Source organism: Tachysurus vachellii, chromosome 10 (genome assembly GCF_030014155.1).
Source record: "Tachysurus vachellii isolate PV-2020 chromosome 10, HZAU_Pvac_v1, whole genome shotgun sequence".
Taxonomy (NCBI): domain Eukaryota; kingdom Metazoa; phylum Chordata; class Actinopteri; order Siluriformes; family Bagridae; genus Tachysurus; species Tachysurus vachellii.
In genome coordinates, this window is record NC_083469.1 from 16,515,975 (window position 1) to 16,543,690 (window position 27,716).

Here is a 27,716-nt window from a genome sequence, read left to right on the forward strand (position 1 = left end):
ATTATTAGAGACAGACACACACACACACACAGACACACACACACACACACACACACAGAGACAGACACACACACAGAGACAGACACACACACACACACACACACAGACAGACACACACACAGACACACAGCTTATTCTAACATCTGCATTTTTCACTCTCACCGTTTCACCGTGAATTATCAAAGATGTATACCACTCAAATAAACACATGCAAATAAACAAATGCCTAAATATTTATTAAATTTTAATATTAAACAGTTTAAAACCAACTGTTGACATTAAGTCCAACATGAACCATGTGTTCATTAAAATGTATTCCAAAGCATTCCAAGCAACAAACATTTATGCATAAAAAGAAATACATTTAGAGTAGGGATAAGATCTCACAACCAGATGCACAAAATAAAGTTTAAACATGATTAAGTGTCTATCAATGCAATTTTCTGTACACTTGTGCACATCCTTTTAAGCCTAGCTATATTATTTTCACAGGTAGGTGCATTACACAAAACATGTCAACTGCACCACTGAGCTGAACTTATGTATATTTTAGATATGTGCATTCATAATCATAATATCTGTAGATAAGTTATATACACTATATGGTAAAAAGTGGATACCTGACAATCACACCCGTTTGCAATTCACACCCGTATGGGAACAGAGCTCCGACCTCACACACAGAAATGAGGACCTCCTCAACTGACATTACCTGTACTAATGCTCTTGAAGATGACGGGCAAATCTCAATATCTACATATAAATCTGGTGGAAAACCACAAATATGCGCATTAGTTCTGGAATGGAAATTTCAAAAGTGTGATGAGGTGCACAAACTTTTGCCCATATAGTGTACTTCAGTCTCAAATATCTAAGCGACTCTCCCGTTAACATTTGGAAGGATTATTTAAACTTAATCATAAAAAACACAGATACTAAAAGGGAAAAAGTAGTAATTGAGGTACAATTACTATTTTGAAGTTCAAATACTATACTCTTTCATCCAGCCAATCAGAATTCAGTACTGTATCTGGCTCGAAGTCATGTACAAGATGCAAACTGGAGAATTTGAGGCTTAACGTCAGTGAGGAGGTTCAAACTAAATTTGCTTTGCACCAGAATATTGCCAAAAAAGGTAAATGCTGAGGAGAATTAAATATATAGTAAACTGAGTAAAATATGTGTGTAATCGTTTTAAAATCAAACACATGACGTCATCTCCGTTGTTTTCCTGTATAAATTTTTGCCATGTACTGCAGCTGTCTCCCTCTTTTGGTCACTGGGAGATCTGTAGTAAGTCATTAGATTTCACTAAAGGCACTGGTAAAGGGGAGGACAGACACAGCTTCTGAAAACTGGCGATGGATTCCTACAATGAGGTGAGAGAGAAATTATGATACTGTTTATGTGATTCTAAACAATGTTCATGAGCTGATGTCTTTTATATGTATGTATGTATGTATGAGACCATTACCACTGGAAAAGAGAACTCGGATAGTTTTGCCCAGTGAGAGCCCATTTCTTCCTTAGTCAGAAGGCCTTTCTCCATAAGCGTTTGAACAAAGAGCAGGTAGGTATACCTCTGAAAGGACAGATAAAAGAAAGTGTACTCTGACAGCTCTAACCACACATGAAATAAATATCTGCAGTGTTATGTCTACTTTTATCACTAGTCACCTGCAGGTCATTCGCATTGATGATGGCAGTAAGCGTAGGCTCAGTAAAGAGAAGGTGCAAAGTTACATGGGTAGAGGGAATACGAGTCCACAGAACAACCAACTCGTTCAATAAAGATCCAACATCAGCAGCATCCTTCCCGTTACCCCCAGCTGGGGACACCAGGGGTAACTCTCCAGACACTATGCAAACATATGTAAAAACCCACAAAATGTTTAAATAGGAATAAACACACACACACACACACACAGAGACCATAAACAATCACCTAGCTTGCAGGCCAACAAGACAGTACAACGCAATAGCATCTGCTCAGCAACTGCAGACATGAACTGCAAAGAGAACAAAGAAACTGGTAAACAGAAAATACATGATAAAATATTAAAATAATAAATAAATTATAAATAAAAGTAAATAATAATAGCTACAGAATACCAAGACGGTAAATGAGGGGAAACAGTCTTCACCTTTCTACATGTTAGTGTCTGTCCCACTTTGTCTAGCAGAGAGCTAATCTGCTGCACTGTAAGAACTTCCTCTTCAGATCTGGGCCCTACTGCAATGCTCAGCACCTCCTGAAATGCGCACGTGTCCGTGTATAATAATAAACAAACTCTGACAAAAAATGTATTTAATGCAGAAAACCACTTTTGTACTAGTAGCCATATTTAATCACAGCATATAATAATCATTAGCAACAGTGAAAATCCTGTGTCTGTACCTTTAACTCAATAATAACATCAGATGCTAGTGGACCTTTGTGAGAGCAATCTTGTGGGCATGAGGACCCAGCATCCGGCCCTGAGGCGCTCTTCTGTGTCTGCACACTCTTGCCAGATCCTCCTCCGTCCACAGACGCGGTGCTTGTAGGACAAGGCACATTCTTCATCACACGCTCGAAAGTACTTTTCCACTCCCTCTTTATAAGAGCTATAGAGAAGCATATGCATATATAGTTCTAGAATTGTACTACACAGAGATCATGTCACATTATATATCCCAGTAAAATCACTGTGAGTGCTCCAGTACAGTACTTGTGATATTTGACGAGAGCCAGCTGCAGGCTTTCTCAGTTGCCAGTCGTGTGGTGATGTGCTCAGATGTTGTCAGAACCTGCAAGAAGTTCTGTTTAGGGAATTCTGGAGTGTCATTAGAAAGAACAAATCGTACATGAGGAAACTTACAGCTTGAGACGTCTCATCAGGCAAAAGAACCCTTACAGCTCTTGGTGCATTCTCACTGCAAAACCTAGTACAGGAGGCACAAGCAGAAGTCAAAGAAGGACAAATATTAACAAAAGACTTTCTCACATTTGCCTGACTATAAAAGTACTAAAAGCTTACCTTGTGGCTCTCTCCAGGGCCTGCATGGCTGCATCACAAAGCATAGCACAGATCGAGTCATTCAGCTTGGCTGCATTAACGCTATCTGAACCCAAACCATCCCTGAGAGACTTCTCTCCACCCTGCACCAGCTGAGTCACCAGTGTGGCCCTGATTTACACACGTGTACACAAAATTATAAACAGTATGCAAATAAAAGTTTAAGGCATAAATCTAACAAAGCAACAGATATTCACACAGAATATGCATAATACGAGCAAAAAGAATCTAGACTGACTTGATGTGTTTGACACAGTTAGATCCAACACGTTCAGCCACAAACTCCACAGTACGTTTAAGTGAAGGAGGCTGATTATGGAAAAAGGCCTGCTCCAGATCCAGCTACAAAAAAAAACAAAAAAAAAACAACAAAAAAAAAAGACATGAAAATGCTCCATTTATAAAGTAACCAATAAGTAAGTGTTGCATATTTATTTTTCTTCCTGCATGCACCTAAGCCAAAAAAAAAATGGATAGACGTTTGTTCAGTCTTGTTCATTTTAATTACTAATTCCAAAATACACCAGTAAAAAAAAAAAAAAAGCTGTATTACCTGTAGTTTCTGCTGAGTGATGGTGGTGGAAGGACCTCTGGGTTCAGCAGATGTAGGCGTGATCTTGCGGATCAGGCCTCCAGTCTTGGAAGCACTTCCTGACACGAAGGCTGCCAACAGCTTGCGAAATTCCCCTGGTTAACAATTTCCAACAAAACACTCAATATATAATTGTCAACAAAACATGACTGTTTCAGTTCCTCATTCATAAACAATACTAAAGAGCTTCCCCTCACCTAAATATGGGCAGCAGGTATAGAGAAGCTGTTGATCCACTAAAGGCAGATTGTCCTGAAAAGAAAATATACTGGTACTTACTACTTGGTCAGTATTGAAACTATTTCTAAAACAGAAATTTGCCTGCTAAAGAAATAATAAAGTCAGTCCGATCAGCCTCTGTGCTATGATCGTCAAGGCATTTACAGCAAAAAAAAACGAAATAGTGAAATATGAGTATTTACTCACCAACCCTTGACTGCTAGTGTGATTCCCCAGGTCCTCTAGTTCCTGCACACTGATGCTAAACAAGAGATCCTCTGGAAAGACTGGGATCTAGAGTCAGACTGTGGATATTAGTCTAGTCTCATTTTAAAAATAAGTCATTTTGTGTGTATTTCTATGCAAATTATTGACGTCACTAAATAGGTAATATTTTTTTTTAATGCGTAGCGGTATTGATTAGAACTGAGGTTGATTATCAGATTTATGCAAAAAATAATATGAGAAAAAAAATATATATTTGTGATATATTTTAAGATTGAATTTAATGAAATTAATGAACTTTTTTTTTCTCAAAGACTACATAAGGGTGCAAAATTTAAATACAGAAAAATTCTAGACCTGGTAAAAAAATTCTAAACACTCTTTCCAAAAAGTATATATAAGAGTTTTATATAAAAGTTTGTACCAAAAAATAATTCCTCTGAAAAACAGAAAAAGATATGGCCAAATAATGGGGAAACTATGCCACCTAATGGACAAAAATGGAAGGTGTTAATGTGCGTTTCAAGTCAATTTAGTGCAATTTGTCTCACCTGGAAAAGCCAACCCAGCACTGCCACCAACAACATCTGGTTCAAGTAACACTGCTCTCCATCGTTACCCAACCTCATCCTCCTAACACAAACACACATACAGTCAGGACATTTACAAATACAAAATGAATGATGTGTGTTGCATGTGACAAACCTGTAGATTTGAAGCAGGAATCCCAGAGCAGACCTGTAGCAGGGTAGAAATGGGCCGGTGTAGTCCAGCATGGAGAGGAACTCAACCAGCCAGGGAACAGTAAGCACAGTGCGCTTCCTACGCACACAACTCATCAACAATGCAGACACATCCAGCACCGGGGCACTCTGGAAAACACAGGGAAGAAAAAAAAAATCATACACTAACAGATGCATTTTAACCCCATGCATTGTAAGTCCTCTTAATAAATCTTCTTGTTAAGAAATTTCTCCATCGTGCTTTGCAGATGCATCTACCTTACTGCGTAGAGCAACGGCAGCCTCCCGGATCTCTTTGGACGGTGCCTCAGAGGTCTGGTAGGGCATAAAGGAAATTAACCCCAGGAACTTGGCAAGAAGTCGAGCCACAAGGAGTACTGAAGAGAATCGTTGCTTCTCATCCTATAGAGAGGAAGACATTAGGAGATGTGAGATTCAGCACTTATTCCAAGCCAAACGTAGTGGCTTTATGAATTGCTTAATCAGCTAAATCTTGAACAGATTTTGCTACATAGTTCTCTCTCAATAGTAAACAGTTTTAACGGCTAAACAGAAACTATTAATAACAAAAAAAACCCTAAACAGTAGTTTCTGTTATTTGGCTACTTATATAATCTTTTAAACTTAATGGAGTAAAGACATAATTTAGATTTATTTTTACATTTTCTGAATCTCATGTTATACAACTGAGTAATTGAGGGTTAAGGGCCTTGGTCAGGGGCCCAGCTTTAGCAGCTTGGTGAACCAGGGATTCAAACTCACAACCTGCTGATTGGAAGTCCAATACCTTAAACGACAAAGCTACCACATCCACAGAGTCTGTGCGTGTACCTTACAAATGTGCATAATTGCATATTTTTAGCAAAAGAACAAAAAAATCAATCCTTCAGAAATAAAATACTAAACATGAGCGATAGAAATATTTTAGAATTACATTGCAAATAACCTTTCGTTGAATAATTAAAATAAATGTAAAGTACACAAAGCAAAAAAACACATTTGTTGTTTAACTCGTGCAGTTACACGACTGCTATAAAATTCTTTCTGAGCCACAGAGAGCACTTTTAATATTCTTCTTTATACAGTAACATGGTCTGAACCTGCTGTTCCATGTCTCCATCTCCCTCCACCTCTCCTGTGGTTGACGAGCTGTCAGGGCCTAGAATAGACACCTCATTCAACTGGAGCAGCTGCTGACACAAACCATCCTTCAGGTGTTGGTTTAACTGGCAGCTAGGTCAGAGACGAGGAGAACGACAAGTGGATATTGTGCAGGAAATCTCAATAAAACAGTGCTGAATATTGTTTGATTAATCAGGGGTCATAAAACAGAGCAGGTTTTATACAAGTCGAGAGAATAATACTAAAACGTTCACAAGAGTAAAAACACCTTTAAAACATGTTAGAAACCATTTAATGAACAAAGGAAATTTTTGTTTTTACAAATTAATCGGAATATTTGAACTAACCGGTAAACCAATAAATACCCAAAAATTCCGCATCGGTCAAGACGACAGCAATGTGATTGCTACTTTAGTTAAATAATACAAGTTAGCTGTAACAACAGACTTATTGTTAGACAGATTCAGGCAATACAGTGTAAACACACAATCTGTGCATGACCCCTGCAAATGTATAGAACTGTATATTTTTAGCAATACATCAAAACTCAAGCCTCTAGAAAGAAAATGTTACACGTACACAATTCATATTACACCATAAAAAGACAAAAGAAAAAACAGCATGACGGTGTAATTTTACCAGCTAGCTGCCTGTAGGAAATCTCTGAAGAACTCCTGGTGTCCAGGGAAAGAGGGTGGAGGGCAAGGGCCACTTAGAGCCTGCGGCTGGATCAGACGCTCTTGCAGTCGCTTCAGCCTCCCCAGGCTGTCTGCCCCCACCATGCCCAGCAGATCTGCATCCGGAGCATCACCAGGAGAGCTGAGCTCCATATGGCCCTTACACATCTACAGAAAGAATGAACAGTGAATGCCTGCAGGCTAACTGTGCAACCTACATGTAAGAAAAACCCGTCGGTTTTACCTGAACCAGCTGCTTCTGGAAAAGTCTGGCAAAGTGGCAGTGGTTTCCTGCTGCGCTCAATTGACTGACTATTCCCCTGTGGGAATAAATGTGAGCAGGATCATGTGTTAGAAAGCATCATCATGGAGTTTCCTAAAGGAATTATTTACACAAACGGTTCAGCCACCTCACCTGACCCGGTGGCCTAAAGCTGCCTGAAACTCCCATCCTGGCTCCTTATGATAATCTGCCCATTCTCTTAGCAGCTCATAAAATATATCTCTGTAACAGCAGATGAATACACGGATTCATACGGGTAACATGATCCTGTTGTAACGACACAAATCGAGTACACTATATATATATATATATACACACTGTACCTTTGTTTCTTAAAGATGTGGAAGGCCTTGTCACTGCTGAAGTTATTGCGGTTGTCGGTGGCTGGCTGGAAAGGTACCGTATGAATAAAGGTGGTGTGGCTGGGAATTACCTAGAGTGCCATTAAAGACAAAGTAAACAAGGTTTTAAAGAGGAGCTGAGTTTGAAAGCATGGACTCTAGTAACAGCGACAATGTGAAGTAAGCTACATGAAATTACAATGAAATGATTTATTTTGCCAATAAATTTAGTCAATAAAGAAGAGTTTTTTTCACTACTTATTAAACCTAATTGTCTTCTTAAAAATTCTAAAGAATATGAATAAAAACAGCATAACTTCTGGATTGTAGACCTTAGCTGTGCAGATATCTTGAGCTTGTGCCAGACGATCACGTAAGGCTGGAGAGAAAGTGGCAACTCTTTCGTTCTCTGCCAGAAGACGCAGAGTGCAGCGGTCCAGGTGTGAAAGCAAACTAAGACCAAAGAAGTCAAAAATAGGACCAATCAGCACCAAGGCAAGGCAGACTACATAAAAGCAAAGCCCAGATACATAGATACACACTCACGTAAACTGTTTCTCCATAACTCGCACGGCAAAATACACACAGCTGTGGACATTTCCCAGATAAGTTCTCTCGAGGAAATCTGCAAGATGACGACATTCTTGTATAAGTGGGAAGGACGACATGTTTATGCAGGATTAAGAAATGGCTGAGAGATACAAGCACAACAATAACCTGTCTTTCTTTCACACACACTGGCAGACATTTCTGTAGGTTCAGAGGCTGACAAACTCCATGAAGTCAGCAGCTGCAGCACAAAGAACAGCTCCAGGAACACACATGGCACCAAGTTCTCTATAATGAAGGAAGCAACAAAACAAAATCTTATTGCAATTATATTCTTTGGTGCTTGGATCAAATTTGTTATCACAGAATCAAAATAATAGTTTTGTTTTAAACAGATTTGTTTCTATGTTTGTATAAGGAAGTAAGTATGTGAGCTCATGAAATAAGTTGAAAGCTGTTGAGCTTTTCAGATCTGATTACTGACTCAACACCCCGACATGAAAACGACCATAAAGTCATAAAAGTGGTGTAAAAAAAAAATTGGATTCTTGCTGTATATTTGGGTTAAATAATCTGCTGAACAAATAAAAATGTAAAGTGAAACTCAAAAAAACAATCATTTAATACCATCCACATTGTATCAAACTATCCTGTGTGTTACATTGATTTTTAAAACATTTTAAAAAATAAGGTGTTTTTAACTGGTATTTAATCTGCAGCACTTTCTGGTAATACCTCACCTGAAATGCACGTGCAGTACAGCTCAGCTAGAATATCAAGCTCTGGTGTATGAGTCACTTTAGCGGGGTCAGGGCAAGGTGTCTGGACATCCGGAGTCACCTTTGAGCCTGACCTTGATATTGATTTAGTGGGAGTGCAAACATTTGCACTGGGCTTCAGTGGGCTGCTGCTCTGCTGTGCAATTTTAGACCTGAAAAAAAGGGGATGAAGGCACAGTGACATTTAACACATTTAACAAACGGAGAAAAAAGATGGCAGGGACTTTTATAAATATATTCTCACATGGTAGAAAGAATACCTTTCTTTCTTTAGTAGCTCCCTCTCTTCTTGCAGACAAAGTGAGCTCCCTGTACTCTGCCCAGTTCCTGTGGCCTCTGGAATGGAAGGAGGACTGCATGGCTTGCTGAGGGGTGTGGAGGTAAAGCAGCTCTTAGGTTTAGAGTTTGGTCGCTCCGCACTTACTGGTGTTGGGTTGATGCGCCGTGAAGGTCTTGTTGCTCTAAACACATTCAGAAACATCACAATTTAACTATGAATCTAAAAATGTCAGTTGGTGGAAGCTTTTTTATTTTGGGTGAAAAAATGACATCATTAATGACATCCTCTGTATTGTGACACTACTATAATAAAAGTACTAAAATAAGTACCATCACTACAGCATTTCATTAAAAACCTTCACAGTGTACAAAGAGAAAGAATTAACTTTCAAGTCACTCACATGGGGGTGGCATGAGACACACTCACTGGGGGAAAGTCCTCCAAATTGTTAAAGTTAAGCTCTACTTGTGTAGGTGGTGACACTGGGTCATTAGTCCTCCCTCCACCTCTTTCCTTCCTTGCTGTAACATCACAGCTGCCAGCCTCCACAGAATTCCCACTGCGCGCTGCAGTCTGACGGTTTGACGAAGACGCTCCAAACCCGCTACTTCTCCTGCGCCCTCGGTGTGGCTGAAATGTAGGACTGGCCTGAGTGTCTGGAGGTGATGTCATAAAGTCAGCAAGACAGTGGCGCTGAGCAGATCGACGTTCAGAGGTCATGTGTCTTGGGGCTGAACTCCATCCTGAGCTAAACGATGGGCTGCTGAAAGCACTTATTCCTGTAAGACTCTGAGAGGCCGTCAGTGGACTGTCCTGCTCGTTCGGATGGTCCGGGTGCGATGTGGAGGGAGCAGGCGAGAAGAGCTGGACTCGGCTGGCACTGCGGGTACCTTGGCTTGCTGATGCTCTGTTTGACGCTCTCCGCTCGCTAGATGATCCATGGGCTCTGAGGGACCTGGTGCTGCTGGTTGTCTTGGCTGGAGTGCTGGGGCCATGAGTCAGAGAGTTACTGCTCTGATCCCTCAGGAAATTCAGGAGGAATGGAACAAACTCCTGCTTCCTGACTGTTAAAAGCAGATCTTGGTCTCTGCTACAGTCCTGAAATGATAAAGAAGTAAAAATTTTGTATAATAATAATAATAATAATAATAATAATAAGAAGAAGAAGAAGAAGAAGAAGAAGAAGAAGAAGAATACATCAAACTAAATATATCATGGAACTTTGGAAAGATCTGAACTATAAAATAATATCAAACTCTATAACAGTTATATACACACACACACACACACACAGTAATATAGAGCAAAGCTGCTCATATAAACATTTGATTATTATAATAAACATATGGTTTTCTATATACTGTGTCGAATATGGTTATTTTTACGTATAAAATAGAGAATTTCTTTCACTAACTAATCCTTAGCTAACTCGTTTTGTTTGTTTGTGTGTGTGTGTGTTAGTGTTTGTGTTTGTGTGAGGAAACGGCGTGACAAACACAAACACAGCCTGCTGTAGATTTAGGTGCTTGTTGCTAACTGAAGTTGGGAACAATCTAGAGCCATGTTTCTTTTCTGCTATGCGATGACAATACCGTTTTTATCTTACAAAGAACATAATAATGTCTCCCTTGTAAATACGAGATGGATTTCTTACACTTTGTCCTTGCAGCCAGTTCAAAGCTCTGCACAACTCCACGTCTCTCCGGAGCAACGATTCCAAAAGAGCCGCCATTCTGTCTCGAGCAAAGTAATGAGAGAAACGAGAACAAACTTAATTTTCAAAATAAAAGTCCACGCTTCTTGTTTGTATGCGATGCTTGTTTAATTGTGTTTATATAGCTCCAGAAAACCACAGCGCACCATGATTCAAATATATGTGTTATATAGCTTTTTTTGTCCTTTGAAATAGAATTGGATAAAATATCTTGTCACTGCAAGTACAACTAAACAGGGTCTGTAACTTTTTTTTACAGGTTGTATATTACATAATAAGAGTATCCTATGCGTGCAACTGTAGCGTTAAAGTAACATTACAGGCAATGTAAAAAGTATAAACAGTGTTTGGCTGTAATATTGTAACACCTCAGAGGTGCAAGGAGCAACAAACCTGAATTGAATTAAATTGAATATATATCTCTAAGATATACTTAGTTCTTATAGTCATTATCCAGACAAAATAAAATTAACTTTAATAACTGTTATCTAATCCTATGTAATGTAACTAATAACAACAACAACAACAACAATAATAATAATAATAATAATAAACATAAGTAGTGTTGAAACTAATGCCTACCTGAATCTTAGATATTTTCTTGAATAAATCAGTCATAACTTATATGCATAATACTTATATGAATGACGAATGATTTATCACATTTTATCAGTGAGAAAGGCCACATACAGTAGCCTAACTTACATGTAGATAATGTTTTTTGTAATTTTTCTAGTTCAAATAAAATAGTAAAGTCATTTAGACTTGAAACAAATACAAAGGCTAAGATTTTTTTTTGTACTGTTACTGTTCCTGCATGTAAAACAATTGCACATTTTGTACATTACCTATTGCATATGGGACAACTTTTTGAATCTGGCACACTCTTCAATCCAGAACATTTCACTATCTACTTCCATCTACTTAATAATAGTATAATAATAATATTATAATAATAATAATAATAATAATAATAATAATAATAATAATAATAATAATAATAATAATTAGCTGTAATAGTATTTCTGTCTGCATTTCAACAGGCTTTCAAAGCAGTTGAAATTCTGAGACTACATGACTTGTATTCTTGTCATCATACATCCTATCCTTAAACAACCAGGTTAAGTTTTAAAAATTCATAATCCATTATGAGCATTAAATTTCACAAGAACCAGCAGCTAGTTATGAGGTTATTCTGTTATACTGTTACTGTTATTACATGTAACATGATTGCACATTTTTTACATTATTTTTTGCACAGAGTAGGCCATGTTTTCATTCCACTGCAAGTTGGATAGATAGATAGATAGATAGATAGATAGATAGATAGATAGATAGATAGATAGATAGATAGATAGGCATGCAGGCAGACACATATATACATACATGCATACATACATACATACATACATACATACATACATACATACATACATAGACAGACAGACAGACAGACAGACAGACAGACAGACAGACAGATAGATAGATAGATAGATAGATAGATAGATGAAGTAATACAATAACTTCTAAAAAATCTAAAATTAATACATTTAAATGTAAAATGTCCTGTGCAAATATGTTAATTGTTTGCAAGTCCTATATACTGTATAGTATTGTGCATGAGACAACTAAACCTTGAATCTCTTGTATATTCTGTAGACAGTAAATCACAAACTGAACTCTAAACCCAGAAGCACAGGCTACAGTCAGCACCGCAGGCGGCGTGGTGCATTCACACGACAGAGGGGTAACTGGGGGTTTCTTAAGGGAAATGAGCTCAGAGATCGGGCTCTCAGGGAACACTGGAGATGTTGGATGTAATCGATCGAGGTTGTAGCTGATCACAGCGGCTTAAAGTGAGCTGCTTGAGATCAGGAAGGTGTTATTTAGGAGGATTTCGCTTATCCTTTTGAATGGGCGTTTCTTTAACGTAGAGGGGAAGGGGGTTTGGTCTATATGCCTGCTGTAGGCTGTGTTTATTATTGAAATGACCAGCTATTCTACTGCAGTAGTAACGCTGCACTTGTAGTTGCCCTGTAAGTATGTAATACACGACGTTTCTGCTTTGTGTCCGTATTATTTTAGCGTGGTTTAAACCGGATTAGTGTGAACTCGGGGACCGATTTTAGCAGCTTTGACACTAGCAGGCAACAACCTGGCACTCTGAAAAAAAAAATATGCCGTCTTCGGAGGAAGGTTTATCCGGAGGTGACGTGGTTACTGTTAAACACGAGCTGAAAAACGGTAAGTCGTGTTTGTGAGAAGTATGATGTTTATATACTCACTTTTCCGTGTTAGTGAGTTTTAGCAGCATTGTGAGCTAACGGCTTAACCGCCATCTGACCTGTCACAAGTGCACGCGCATGCATGCTGTTAATAACGATGTAATACACACTCAAGCTACAATCCGGCTTTTTTTTTTTTTTTTAGTTTACATTCATGTTCAATGAGAATTTTGTGTCTCTCGATATTCGGGCCTCTGAAAGAAGTGTGAATAAAGTAAACCCGCTGTAGATGTGACAGTTTGTGGTGTTATATAGCCGTATGTACTCTGAGCTGTGAGGAAACGAGCAGCTGTAGGTAGCTAAGCTAACTGGTCCTCTGTAGCTAATGTAGCTAATGTAGGTCACCATGTCAACCTCTCAGTTCAGTCATAAAGAACAAACTATTAAAATAAATGATGACTGAAATCCTGCTTTATTCCAATTATTGCTGTCAAAATGCTGTTAAAAATGATTGTGATTCTTCATTAAAGTGTCATAAAAAAAACCTACAGGGGTGCTGTGTACATAGTGTAGTGTATATATTCTCAAATTATATTTATATCTAAACGTTTTCTTAACTAGTACATATATATATATATATATTGTAATGAAATGTATTCGTACTTATAGGTTGTAGGTTATTGACATCTTAACTGAAAGCACTGAGCTTCTGACTGTAATGTTTAACAAGCTTGGAGAGTTTGCTTAGGGATGTGGGACATGTCTCCATCCTGAACATTTTAATCTACTTTATACTCAGGGATTTGTTCTGGTATTTACGTCTGCAATTCAGACAGGTTTTCAGAAGCATTCAAACTCAAGAAAAACGAATCATTTCCATGTCGATTTGGATGCATGTCGTCACAAAACCGATCCTTAACCAGGTTCCACGGTGCCAAAGCCTAAATGAGCCTCTGTTATGTTTTACAGCGTCTATCAGTAGTCTATAAAAAAAGAATACAAAACAAACAAAAACCTTAAATTTACTATGTCTCTTGGTTTTCAACTCTATTTCTAGTTCTAACGTCTCAGAAGTTTGGGTGCTGCATTTATTTTCCAGCTTGCTCTTGTGGCTACTTTTGTACTTTTCTAAACAGCTTGCTTCTGGAGGTGTCGTCTAATACTTGATTTTGAAAGCAATACTTTGTGCAGGTTGTGCACTTTGTTCTTCTTTGCAAACTCGGTGTCTTTCGGGCAATTTGACCGCAATTGTGTTGAATTTATCTTTGAAGGTATTTGTTTTTATAGCACTAGTTCTAAACAGAGATAAGTTTTAGAGGTGATAATTTTGCTGCGTGTTTCCTCAGTGGTTTGAGAACTTGTTTCATTGTGTGTTGTTTGTTTGGTTTATACACTGTTTAGATTTGGTCCAGTAAACTGTGATTAGACAAACAGCCTTCAAAAGTAATGATATTTTGTATCACCACAGTGCTGCTACATGTTACTGTTTCTATCATTCCTCTTGTCTGTATTTCCTAAATTGAATTCAGTTCACTTCACTATGTCAGTCAGTTTATTTCGCTTGGCTGTGACAGAGCAAAACCAAAAGTAAATGTAAGGTGCTCATTATTAATTGTTTTTCCGACCTGTAGTATTAATTAATTTATTAATAATCAAGCAATATGACTCTTGCTATTTTGTTGTTGTACTAAAAAATCAGCTCGACTGTCAAATCCTATTTCCACTAAGCTGCCACTTCTAGGCCCTTGAACAAGGCCTCCAACCCTCAATTGCTCAGTTGTATAAAATGTGATAAAACGTAAGTTGCTCTGAATAAATGCGTCTGCCAAATGCCAGAGATGTAAATCTATGAGTTCACCGGGTGTGTCACTGTGTGTATCACTACTTTCGTCTGTGTTGGCCAAAGTGACACTTTCTAGTTTAAAACAGTTACTACAGTAGTGTTAGAAGGCAACATCAGCAGACATGCGAAGCAATAACTATTTTCAGCTATTGCTCATGAGTTGAAGATAAGAAAGGAAGAATGGACGCCAGTTTTACTAGTAACACCTTTAACAGAAACGTACAAATGAACATGAGCCAGATAGCCAACATGTTATAAAGTGTTTGTAGATCTATTTCTGCTAGCAGGGCAAAAATAAACAGAACATTTAACCATGCATCTGAAAAAGTAAAACTGGTGAGTGAAAGGTTGTTTATGGCTTGATATCCAGAAATATCTCGCTTGATATCCAGAAATATAAGTTCCATGAAATGAAACATCATTTTAAATTGATGCAAAAAAAAAGTATAAGATAAGATAAGATATACCTTTATTCGTCCCACAATGGGGAAATTTCTCTGTTACAGCAGCAAAAATATATAAAAAAGAATAAAGAATAAGGACACAATATAATATACAGTATATACAAAAACAAAAATGTATAAAAAGAGCAGTGGTTACACTGAAGTGGTATGACATGTTCTTAAGAAGATTTCTTTTTAAATATGAAATGTTGTGTAAGAAAAATGAACAATATGACTGTTGTATGAAAAACTTTTGAGTGGTAACCACATCACATCTCCCCCTGCCTCCGATTATTTTCATATAACGATCCACTCTCATAGGTTTTCCTTATGTAGTCGAAGCAACCAGAGATCATTTATCAGTCTGAATGCTAGTAAATCCACACACTGATAAACGTTATCACTATGGCAACCCGTAGGTGAAACACCTACTGACGACTTCATAGTACACAGAGACTTGCAGTGAAAAAAATCACTTTATTAAACAAGAAAATCTGCAAGCCTTCGGGTTCTGTAATCAGTCAGGCATATGTATTATTCAGTTTAAATTTTATTATAATATCAGGTTTTACTTTACTACTTAAAACTGTATTTTTATGGCTGCTGCCTTTTAGAAGTCTAGTCAAGAACTATATTTTAGTTGCATTCATTATGTTGCATGTTTTTTAAAAATTTATAGAGATATTCTTGTCATGCTAACAGTTAAAAAAATCCAGGACTATTTAGTGTGTTGTTAAAGGTACATCCTGCTTTCTTCTTGTTAACTCAGTGACTCTGAGCATTATTAGAGAAAATTCACTAATGCACAGACTGAAAGCCATGAGGCAATAAGTAGCTTATGTGGTTAAAACAGTATGCAGAATTCTAGCTCTGTGTGTGGCCTGTTTGCATGTGTGCGCGCGAGTGTGTATGTGTGTGTGTGCGTGTGTGTTTGTGCGTGCGTGTGTGTGTGTCCGTGTGAGAGACAGCAGGAATGTGTTTAGCTCATTGGGCTCATCACAACCACCTAAAGCTATATGTAACCTCACTGTTTGCTTTAGATAGCAGACTAGTTTGCAGACCTGCTCTTCACAAACGCTGTAATACAGAAACAATGCTCTAAACAATGCTCCTGCTAACAGGGAAAACCTGTGCACTGAATCTTTACACTGAATGTAATGTGCAAGGTGCAGTACAACAGCACAGCAGCATCACTTATTTCGCAGCAATTCTACCGATACTTCAATTTCTTCTCCAGATCAGCGACATCATGACATTAACACATCAGTGATTTCTTTTAGAAATCAACTTTATTGTTACATGCTAATGAGATACATCACTGATTTTTGCCTGTGTGACAAAGAGGATTTTTTTGTGTGTGTTGTCTGTTTATACAACACTGCTGAATTCTCAGATCTGTTTCGTACAAAGGGGTTGATTCATTTTCTATAACAGAGTGGCTCTGAAAGTTTTGTCAGCTGTCATTCAAATGTTTATATCAACAGACTTGTTCTAATGCTTTATTGTTCCTATAGTAATGCTCCTGGTTACTTCCATTACATAGAGGATAAATGACAATCAAATGCTAATCATGAAAACAAATTTAAAACATTTTTTTTTTACAAAGGAAAATCATGAAGCTTTCTGTGAGAAGACATTTTTTTATATTTAATGAAGGTGTCAGTTTTGTGAAAGTTTTGTAACTTTCAGTAAGTTTTCCATCACGGGAGATTCTTCAGGACTTTTTTCACTCTTGAGAATATAGGCTGTGTTTATTTCTCTGATTAACTGTAAAAGAGAGTAAAAAAAAAAACAGGCTGATAAGAAAAGGGCTGTTTATAACTACAATAACGTCAGCACTATTAAGCGTAACTTTAAATCCCACTGTATTGTAATGTAATTGTTAGCAAATTGCCGTGGTATAATTAGACAAAGCAACTGGAGAGCGTTCATTTTAACTGACAACATGAACGGCAGGAACCGCTCGCAACCAGACGCGGGTGTGTCATAACGAGGCAAAGATAAAGTTGAACTTATGCAAATATGGAGCGACTCGGTGCGGCAGCGACTACCAGCAGGTGTGAGAGAGAAGAGAGCATGTGATCAGTGTCAAAGAGCACACACTGCATCTATTATCTTGTATGATAAGATGCAGATATCCATATGCTGAATGTTAGAAACAAACCCCAAATCTCCCTCCAAAATGTTTTAGCCGCAAGAAAATTTGCAATGCTAGTGGTACTACACGCTTCTGATTGTTATCGCTATGGCAACAAGTAGTAGGAATGCCTACTGCCCAGTTCATAGTATTAACGACTGGAGACCGTATGTGTGAACACAGTTTGGAATATGCTGTTATAGGGAAATTATCCACTAAATTCACTTCAGCCACTGTTTATTTTCAATGTACTTAACGTGAAACTGGGTTAAAATCCTTCAGTATATTTTAAGTCTGTTCCGTATGTGTGCACTGGTGTAAGAGGAGTAAACGCGTCCGGACATGCTGTTCTAGACAAAGGATCAGCTTCAGGGTGGACTGCATCACACCACCTCACCATGGATTATTTTCCTATAACAGTTTCATTCGCTATTATTTAATTTCAGAATTCATCTTTTATTTTCTACAAGTATCTGAGCTAATTATTTTGCTCTTTTATCCTACTCTGAATTGCTGAGCTTGTACAAACATGGCCAGATGAAAGGTCAGTGTTATCAAATTGTAAGATCATGTCGAATCAAGCTTTTGTTTGTTCCTCCCTCCAGCAAACCTGACGGGTCACGTGGAGCGTGTAGGCATTGAGAATTTCGAGCTTCTGAAGGTTCTAGGTACAGGAGGTGAGTCTCAGCTAACCTGCTTCTACTTCTACGCTTCTGTTTTTTTTCTGTCGTCCACTTCAGTCCTCTCAGATCTCTCTCTTTATGAACAGCGTATGGAAAAGTGTTCTTGGTGCGCAAAGTGAGCGGTCATGACTCGGGCAAGCTGTACGCCATGAAGGTGCTGAAAAAAGCCACCATCGTGCAGAAGGCAAAGACAGCAGAACACACACGTACAGAGAGGCAGGTCCTGGAGCATATCAGACAGTCGCCGTTTCTCGTTACCCTGCACTATGCCTTCCAGACCGACACCAAGCTGCACCTCATTTTAGGTGTGCATCTTCTTTTCTTTTTCCTCAATCTGTACTCGTACTCCACGCATACTTCATAAGAGTTAGCAAAAGCAGATGTCTGAGAACTAAAGTACATTTTGTCATTATCTGTTTAGCCTATATTTATTTATAACGATGCTGTGAACCGTGCTAGAGAGATCATTTCTCAGGAGTTTACAGCAGAGCTAACTTAGTCAAGATTGATACCTGGTTCTGATTGCAGACTATGTGAATGGGGGAGAGCTCTTCACACACTTGGTGCAAAGGGTCCATTTCAAAGAGCAAGAGGTGGCTTTGTACAGTGGAGAGATCGTCCTGGCACTGGAACACCTGCATCAGGTAAGGAACACGGCATGTTGATGTTTTGGATATGATTCATCCGGATCAATCAAGTTTTCATTCTTATCTATGTCAAAATGCAACAAAAGAGTTTTGTTAGATGTCGTCCTTAAATGGGAATCTTGTAAAGATATTTTGTTAGGGTTTCACTTCACTTCGGACCGTCTTCTTTCCCCGGTCATTACACATCACATCTGCTCCATTTTCTGCTGTTTCAGAGAATCCAGGGCAGCCAATTAAATGGACACAAATATAGCCCAAATGTTCTCAAAGGCATTGTTTACAGAAAGCGGAAAAGGCTATTTTCACTTCATGTTGATTCCCCGGCAGCTGCAATTTCTGATGGAGAAAAAAAATATGGCCCAGGACGCTTTCAGGCCCGAGCCTACAAAACAACATACTCAGTATCACAACACACGTACTGACAGCTCGTCACCCAAGTGAACATTAAAAAGCTTAGATCTCATTTATGAAAGCAGGATCTCATGAGATCAAAACCAAATAAATCTTGCTAATTATTTTCAGCTGTGTCTTTCTGTTCACAAAAGTCAGCATGTCTGTTTTTTTTCCTTTTAGCTGGGGATCGTCTACAGAGACTTAAAACTGGAGAATATTCTTCTGGACTCAATCGGTCACATCGTCCTGACAGACTTTGGACTTAGCAAAGAATTTGATGAGGTGAGACCAATAATATAGTGTACATTTCAGTCCAGTCACGAAGCAGACTTGGCTGTAGATTGTGGGTTGAAAACAGTTCCAGATAGTTCGGCTCCAGCGCAGAAGAAAACATCGGTGCGTCTGATTTAAGTATTCCCAAGAGGGTGAGCATGAATGTAGATATTAAAATGTTAGATTTATGTTGATAGCAGCATATAAAGCACAGGAAATCCTGCATTCTGTGTGTTAAAACAGTCAAGTATGAGCCAGATGTCTTAACAGAGCCTTACAAGAGAACAGCATTTTTCTCGGCTAATAAATCATTACTTTCCAGAGACCACCCAGCTCTGTAAATGCAGGCTCTATGGATGCTTTGCTCTTGTCAAATCTGTTTAGTTGACCTATAGGTGACAATACAATATACAATATTAGCTTCAGTGTGATTTAAGTAGCGTTTAGCTTACTTCACAGGGCTAAGCCATACTTGCCAGTTAGTATCATGGACACAAGCCCGAGCAATAACGATGCATTTGGAATACAGTTGGAAATCTGGGTAAAATTACAATTCAAACGGTCAGAAAAAGGATTTAAATTACAGTTGTTATTAAAATGAAAATGATCAAAATTAAATTACAAAATACAAAAATTAAAACACATGCATTCGTACAGCCAAAGACGACCCATGTTGTTAATCAGATTTCTCTCGCTCAACAACAGCGACTTCGGCAGGGAGATTTTATTTATAATGTTGGAGGCGGGACACTTTAGATTCTAAAGAGCATTTGATTGGACAGAAAATCTAATGAGAAGCTGAAGTGCGCAATGATGTCATCAAAAGATCCTTATTGGTGGTAGCGAGAGACTGTAAAATTTGATTGCACATATCTTCTAAATGTGATTTCTTTCATTGTTTTGAAGCACACTAGCTTTTAGATAAAGCTAAGACTAACACATTCATTTAAAATGTACATTTTGATTTCATGTGGACTGTAGATTAACTGAAAGGCAAATTCATAATAAAACTCTTTCCATTCCTTATTCCTGCTCCACATGCCTTGTAGGTAGAGAGGGCTTACTCTGTGTGTGGCACAATTGAATACATGGCCCCTGAGATTGTAGAAGGTGGAGAATCAGGACATGACAAGGTAATGTTCACTGAGCGTCTCCTTACTTTATTTCATCCATTAATATGCATTTCTGCTTGTCTGGTAATAGTAACAGTGTATGACTTAGTTATGCTTGTGTAATAAATACATACGTCTTCCTTGCAGGCAGTGGACTGGTGGAGTCTGGGGGTGCTGATGTACGAGCTTCTGACTGGTGGCTCTCCTTTCACAGTAGATGGTGATGAGAACTCCCACTCAGATATAGCTAAGTAAATACACGTTACATTCTACTTTTTATATAGGTCATTAATGTCACTGCTGTTCTGTTACGTATAACTGCTTAGAGCTAATCAGAGCATCGCTGCATCCTTAGTTCTTTGACTAATAGAGACTTTGTCTCTTGACATGTAGATAAATAGGAAGCCTGAGTTTTATAATGTGGTTTGATCATTTCCTTACGCTCTAACTAAATCTGTAGGGGAAGATGTTTTTTTTGTGTACATGCTACAGCTTTGTATATAGATAGGATTTCTGTAACAGTTTGATGAGGACTTATAGTGTAACCTTTCGCACATGGTTTAGGATCCTTTGGCTCTGATATACTGCAGATTTTGTTTCTTACTGTTTTAGTGTTTATTGTATGAGATATCTCAACTGATGATACGGTGAATAAAGAGAAAAAAATGCAGGTTGCAAATACCAGACAAAACTAAGTGCACCAGAAGAAGCCTGTCATGTACTATAATGTAGGTTTGAGAGCATTAAGGAGCTTTTTTACCTCCTTCATCAAAGCTGGACACTTTGTATTTTACATTTATATTACGTTTACATATCTCATTTTATACAACTGAGCAATTGAAGGTTAAGGGCCTTGCTCAGGGGCCCAGCAGTGGTAGCTTGATGGCGCTGGGAATAGAACTCACAACCTATTCCAGCAAATTAACCACTACGCTACCACATCCCTTCTGACTATATATCTGGGATTACAGAGTAGAGCTTAACCTGAGAGCACAAACATTTCTAAACTAAAAGAGAGTATATCTCCTTACATTTGTTTTTTTTTTCCTTTCCTTCTCACATCACAGGAGAATTCTGAAGAAGGATCCTCCATACCCCAAGGACATGGGGCCCCTGGCCAAAGACATCATTCAACGACTCCTCATTAAGGATCCAAAGAAAAGGCTAGGTTCTGGGCCCTCTGGGGCACAGAATGTAAAAAGCCACCCATTTTACCAGGCAGGAGAATCAATTCTACTAGAAATATCAATTTAGAAATTCTTGACTGAAGGTAATGCATCATCACAGCTCTCTCTGAGGTACAAGTACACGGTAACTGAACAGAAATACTGTTTCTCATTCAGAAAATGAACTGGGAGGATCTGGCTGCTAAGAAGGTCCCAGCTCCCTTCAAGCCGGTCATCCGGGATGAACTAGACGTGAGTAACTTTGCGGAAGAATTCACGGAGATGGATCCTACTTACTCCCCTGCTGCACTGCCTCAGAACTGTGACCGCATTTTCCAGGTGAGGGTCAGAAAGACCGACCTCTCAGAAACTTCTCTAGAACACAGAAATTTAGTTTCTACAGTTGAAAGTAAATATATGCTTTCTGTGCTTTATATTTATATTCATAATTAGGTTTCAATTCAGAATACTAAACACATTTATAGACACAAACCTGAACTGATTTTTTTTTTTTCAACAAGAAAGGACATAAGGTTAGTTTCTGCCGTGGTGAAGTTGACCCTCTACTTGCCTTTGGGTGAAAGTAAAGAGCGATATTTGACATTCTATAATGATTGTGTAAATAATGTAAGCCTGGCTGGCTGTGTTGGTATTGAAACGAGCAGAAGGGCTGTTTAGAGACATGTAATTATGCTGATGTGGAGATGGATTTAAGTATCAGATGTGAATGACTATTTTTGATGCGACTTGAACCATAATGTTGCCTATAACATGATGCCAGCTGATGTCGGCGCCATTGAATGAAATCGTATCTATGATTGCCTTCTGGATGCTCCACTCTGCAGGATCAATAGCTCCATTAACGACACTGTCATGCAATGAAAGGTTGGCGTCTGCTAGAATAACCATGCCTGCCTCAATTACTCCTTCAACCTTTGATTACTAACTTCAGCTTGGCTTTTTTTTTTTAAAAAAAACGCTCTTCTTTCATGTACTGTGGAATTCTGGTCCTTCGTAATTTGCTGGCGTTGCTACGATTGCGTCTGCAGCGATAACTTTAAACTTGTGTGTCTCGTCCCAGCCCTCAGCCTGCTTTCCCCCACCCCACAACCCCCACCCTGCCTCTCAAACCCTTCACAAAACCAAATTAAGTTGCATTAGAGGGCCGTGATGCGATTTCAAAAGCAGAGCAATCAACCAGCTCGGCTTGGCAATTAAGAGCATTTCGTCTATTCATCCCTCCATCCTTCCGTCCATCCATCCACTCCTCCACCCAGTGTCGCACCCACAGCTGCATGCTCAGTTTCTGAGGGGGCCACTGCTGACTGCTGAGTCTTTTATGCAGGCTAAACACCATACACGATGCACTTACCGCAGATGGACAACAAATGTGACTTTCTAACTCAAGCTGCTACACAGTGGGGAAGAGAAAAGCAAGAGGACTGTTTTTTCCCAGGGACATGTTTTTCAAAGCTTGTAGTTATTTGGCATCTGGATTGACTCTGATGTCTTACAGTCCTGACAGGTAACTTTAAAAAAAAAAAAAAAAAAGGGTTGGTTTTGCCATATGTTGTCCCTTGTATCACGAAGTTGTTTCTCTGTTTGTTTGTATGTTTCCGTGCTGTAATAATAGTGTGTATACGGTTGTTGACAAGTTAAACACTTGTAGAAAAACTTTAATGGCCTCTAGGTATTTGCAGACATGGTAATTATGGTTCTAGAAATGCTTCTTGGAATGCTATAGATGCTTCAGTCTTATTTGAGATGTTTGCTCACTCTTGGCTTCGTGTGTGTGTGTAAATGTGTGCTGCCCGGTGCAGGGATACTCCTTCATAGCTCCCTCGATTCTGTTCAAGAGGAATGTGGTGATGGATGATCCAGTTCAGATGTGTGGTGAAGTGGAGAGGCCTGGACCTGCTGCAGTTGCACGCAGTGCCATGATGAAGGTAATAGAGCACCGGATCTTTTTGTTGGTGTCGTATTATGGGCTATGAAATATTAAGAGTTTGGAAATATCATGTGCCATGTGTGAATAGGTCTATTATATTCTGTATCGTGAATCGTACAGGACTCGCGTTTCTATATGAACTATGAGATGGACCTGAAGGAGACAGCACTAGGAGAGGGAAGCTTCTCTATCTGCAGGCAGTGCACACACAAGAAGAGTGGGCAGAAATATGCAGTAAAGATTGTCAGTAAAAGGTATTTACAGACAGAGTTTGTGACATTCACACTCATGTGACATGTGTCCCAATCAGCTCTCTAGCCCCCTAGATTCCTGCACTTGTAAAGAACCTGGCTCACTACACACATAGGCATCGATGATACATTTTCTATCGAAATATTTGAGCTTTATATGTCATAAATGTTTGTAAGCGTAATCACACACATTTCTCTGATGATATTAGAAAGCATGATCGTGTGCTAGCTGGTGGATTTATTATAATCACTAAAACACTTAAAAGTGCTTAGACTAAATAAAGTCCGAATTTGCTAAGTAATCATTTGAGAACTACAACAATGATAAGAAGCCAAATATGTAAAAAAAAAAAAAGATTCCTCCGTTATTTCTTTTCAAGCTGAGAAGGATCACTTTAACACTCCCTGGTATTTGTGGGGCATTGTGGGGTTTTTTTTTCCGTGAAGAACATTCCAGTGCACTGGAGGAATTTTGTAATTAAGTCAGCTCTTAAAATAGGCAACTTCCTGATTTAGTGCCCTGACTACTGAACTAGGGATCTGATTGTGATACGCAGTTACCACCACAATTGTCAGAGCATGTCTCAATTTTTTTTTTCTCTTATACCACATTGAACAGTGCTAAAAAAAATTTTATTCATAAAAATTTACATAGAATTTCTTACTATACAAAATATTCTCATTCTTTCTGTTATTGTAAGACATTAAAAAACGCAGCCGGCCATGTTACTAAGAAAAAAACAAGCACCACTGTCAATAGCTGTTACTATAGAAACGATAGCACACTAGATTTAGCACGTAAATATAAGGCTGTGCGTCGCAGCTGCACTGGTGTCAGAGTCATGCTGATTGGTCTGAGATTTTAACAGAATTGTGGATTAAATAAGTTTAAGCGACGTATCATGAATGAATGATATAATAATATCTATTTAATTATTTATTTTATTGAATAAGAATGGATTTTGAGTTTACAGTATACATTTTGCTTAGTTTTCAAGTATCGTAGGATTTATCAAAGTCAAAGAGACACGATGTGTCCCAACTCGTATTAGTAATAAAAAAGTAATAAGTGTTTGTGCTAAATGGGTCTATTCTCTCTTTGCAAAGAATGGAGGCACAGACGCAGAAAGAGATAGCTGCTCTCAAGCTGTGTGATGGACACCCCAACATAGTCAAGCTTCATGAGATATACCATGATCAGGTAGGCTATTATATATGTGTGTGTGTGTGTGTGTGTGTGTGTGTGAGAGAGAGAGAGGCTGTAGTGGAGCTGCTCTAGGCATGCTTCAGCCTTATTCAATCAGGGGAAGTGGAGCACAGCAAATGTATTTGAATTCCCATTGCCCTACATTCAATGCAAACCCTTCTAGCTATTTTAATTTCTTATTTCTATTTCTTCTGACTTTTTAAAACATATTACACTCTTTATACCTACTACTTATGAATGGTTTATATAATTCTTTGAGTTAGCCTGAATAATCTTGAAGAGTATTAAGTATACCCATTTAAGTGGCATGCTCTATTGTTTTTTTTTTTTATCTTCCCCCAAAAAAAAAAAAAACTGGTTCTGGTGTATACATACTTTAATTTGTAATGACTAGCTCATGTATATTTGTGTAAGACTTATTCCTTTTGTGTTTATCCATCGCGGTTCTCGAGATGAAAAACAATCCCTGGTGCTGATCTACACTGCCTGTGTGCCTTTTTTGCCTGGGCTAAAAGAATATTTGCCTGCTGCTTTTCATCTCCTCTCAAACTATCGCATCTGTATGCAGCTGCATACGTATCTGGTTCTAGAGCTGCTGCGTGGTGGAGAGCTCCTGGAGCGGATCCGGAGGAAGCAGCACTTCAGTGAGACAGAAGCAAGCCGCATCATGCGGAGGCTGGTGTCTGCTGTGAGCCACATGCACGACGTAGGTGTGGTACATCGAGACCTTAAACCGGAGGTACAGCTGACCGTTTACTGTCATGTCACTTAACACAAAGCTTCACCAGTTGCCCTTGCACGTCTTTTGGGATTGAGAGAACGTGTTTGACAACTTCCAACATAATGGGCCTGCTTTAGATGAGAGTATAGATCTACTAGCATTAGGCTCTCTTTCAGACTTTATTGGCCCATTGTATCTTAAAGCTTTTACTAAATGCTTTTGTGGGACTGCTGAAAACAGGGTGTGTATCAAAAGGGTGAGGTGTACAAAGCAGATCCCGCTGCTCTCCACTATACACTGTGTAGTTAGACTAGTTTAAACACAACACTGTCATCTTCATGTCCAAATCAAATTATTGTGTACAGAAAAACTCTCCTTTATGAGCACTGTTAAACACAGTGGTACTTTATTTTTAATGCTTGTTGTTTCTTCTCAGAATCTGATATTTACTGACGAAAGTGAGAACTCAGAAATAAAGATAATCGACTTTGGCTTTGCTCGGCTCAAGCCTCCCGACAACCAGCTTCTGAAGACACCCTGCTTCACCCTACAGTACGCCGCACCTGAGATCCTCAAATACGACGGTTACGATGAGTCGTGTGACCTCTGGAGTCTGGGGGTCATACTGGTAAGAGCATGCCACTGGGTTTGCAATGGAAACAGCACTGCATATGATAATTGTATCCAGTTTTTGTTTCTAAAAAGACCTTGGTCCAGAAATGTAAAAACATAAATTATTATGCTTCAAAAACAAACTTACTTATTGATTTATCTTACTTATCGATTTGTTTATTAAGTTTCAAATGATTAATTAAATGTTAATTTTGTCAAAATGGTCATCATTTTTATGAATATTTCAGTGCCACAATGAGCACATACAGTACAGGAAGAAACATTCAGACACTGTCATTCTGACCAAAACATAAAGTACATTCATACAGGCATTTTGTAAGAAATAACACCACAGACAGTGCTGTTGTACGAAACTAATGAAAAAAAAAAGACCCAGAGCGTATCCGAGAGCGCTTACCACCGACGCTCCTTCCATAAAGGTCAAATAAATCTCTCCTAACAAAAAGGTTTACCCCATCAACTATTACTGAAGAATAGCACCACATTTTTAAATCTCTTTATTATTAGCCTGTTAGATTATTGCAGAGTCTGGCATACACGTCCCTGTGACGGGGTTAGGATTAATAAATACTGTATTATATATTGTTGTACATTAACATGAGCCTAGTGTTCATTACAGCCAGAATCAGATACCTGTGTTGTGAAATAATGCATTTAAAGATTTGAGCATTCAACTCCTCTGTGGTATAAAAGCATATAAAACACATTTAATAATTATAATCATTATTGGCCTTTAAATCACATAAAAAATATAAATTTAGGCCAGAATCTTACAACTATTTAGCCAGCTGCTTATATATTTTGTAAAATATTGGCGTATCAGGCTCACTATTGAAATAACATCCAAGAATATTCTGGATATTAATTGGAGCCATAGAGCTTTTGAATTTAATTTCTTAAATTTTAACTGAGCGAACACCAAGCTAGTTAAGTTATTTCTGTGCTTTTTTTTTTAGGTTTTTAGGTTGTGATTTATCCGCAAATACATTTGGTTATGCTTCTCAGACACAGCTTCGAGCATCGACATTTATCAGTTCTTTAAGTGAGAGATGTTTGTCTAAGAAGGAAGTCTCGGTTGGCCAATGTTTCCTTCCGTCATCTCACCGCATATTTACTGCACAAATTTGTAGAAAAACTTCTGGTTTGTTATACTTCCTGGTTCACTGCTGTCTGTCTGTTTTTGAGCTTCGGTTTTTATTCACCATCTTTGATCTGGCTGTATTTTAGTTTACACATCATTTTGTATGAGTATAGAAAGGCCATATTGCACTAACTGATAGTTGATGGACTTTTGGTATTAGCTCTATGTAAAATACTTCATGTTATTATCACAAAAGCAGAACCCAAAGGCATGAAAAAGCAGAAGGCAGGATTTTCTGCTTGGAGAAAACAGATACTGAAAATGGCCTCAGATTTGATGGAAATCCATGCATTGAAATATTCGGCAAACT

General features: G+C 38.4%; 2 protein-coding genes across 2 annotated transcripts in view; one reads left to right on the forward strand and one right to left on the reverse strand.

Moving 5' to 3' along the window:
• Positions 1-267: 267 nt before the first annotated feature.
• cdan1 (codanin 1) lies at positions 268-10,661 on the reverse strand. Its single transcript, XM_060879956.1, has 28 exons — positions 10,524-10,661; positions 9,270-9,967; positions 8,850-9,050; positions 8,551-8,741; positions 7,979-8,098; positions 7,808-7,886; positions 7,594-7,714; positions 7,244-7,353; positions 7,053-7,142; positions 6,882-6,957; positions 6,600-6,805; positions 5,939-6,071; positions 5,097-5,240; positions 4,801-4,967; positions 4,647-4,728; positions 4,078-4,164; positions 3,849-3,903; positions 3,613-3,746; positions 3,298-3,401; positions 3,021-3,170; positions 2,862-2,925; positions 2,712-2,790; positions 2,399-2,607; positions 2,145-2,252; positions 1,946-2,009; positions 1,678-1,859; positions 1,475-1,582; positions 268-1,369 (listed from the first exon to the last, which is right to left on the reverse strand). The coding sequence occupies exons 1-28, from the start codon at positions 10,599-10,601 to the stop codon at positions 1,277-1,279; spliced, it is 3,933 nt and encodes a 1,310-aa protein (XP_060735939.1). The 5' UTR covers positions 10,602-10,661; the 3' UTR covers positions 268-1,276.
• A 1,735-nt stretch (positions 10,662-12,396) lies between these two features.
• Positions 12,397-27,716, forward strand: part of rps6ka5 (ribosomal protein S6 kinase, polypeptide 5) — a 23,238-nt gene continuing 7,918 nt past the window's right edge. Inside the window, exons 1-14 of the mRNA XM_060879946.1 lie at positions 12,397-12,827; positions 17,837-17,908; positions 18,001-18,219; positions 18,443-18,558; positions 19,135-19,236; positions 20,277-20,360; positions 20,487-20,590; positions 21,407-21,557; positions 21,683-21,844; positions 23,326-23,451; positions 23,574-23,707; positions 24,812-24,905; positions 25,480-25,650; positions 26,069-26,260. Of these exons, the coding sequence (XP_060735929.1) occupies positions 12,761-12,827; positions 17,837-17,908; positions 18,001-18,219; positions 18,443-18,558; positions 19,135-19,236; positions 20,277-20,360; positions 20,487-20,590; positions 21,407-21,557; positions 21,683-21,844; positions 23,326-23,451; positions 23,574-23,707; positions 24,812-24,905; positions 25,480-25,650; positions 26,069-26,260 (1,794 nt within the window). The 5' untranslated portion in view covers positions 12,397-12,760. The remainder of the gene's footprint in view (positions 12,828-17,836; positions 17,909-18,000; positions 18,220-18,442; positions 18,559-19,134; positions 19,237-20,276; positions 20,361-20,486; positions 20,591-21,406; positions 21,558-21,682; positions 21,845-23,325; positions 23,452-23,573; positions 23,708-24,811; positions 24,906-25,479; positions 25,651-26,068; positions 26,261-27,716) is intronic.

Coding starts and splice junctions, on each gene's coding strand:
- cdan1 (XM_060879956.1), bottom strand. CDS start 10,601: ATGGCGGCTCTTTTGGAATCGTTGCTCCGGAGAGACGTGGAGTTGTGC. Junction 4,165..4,646: donor TGCTGGGTTGGCTTTTCCAG/GTGAGACAAATT, acceptor GTCTGACTCTAG/ATCCCAGTCTTTCCAGAGGA. Junction 1,583..1,677: donor TCAATGCGAATGACCTGCAG/GTGACTAGTGAT, acceptor CTGTCCTTTCAG/AGGTATACCTACCTGCTCTT.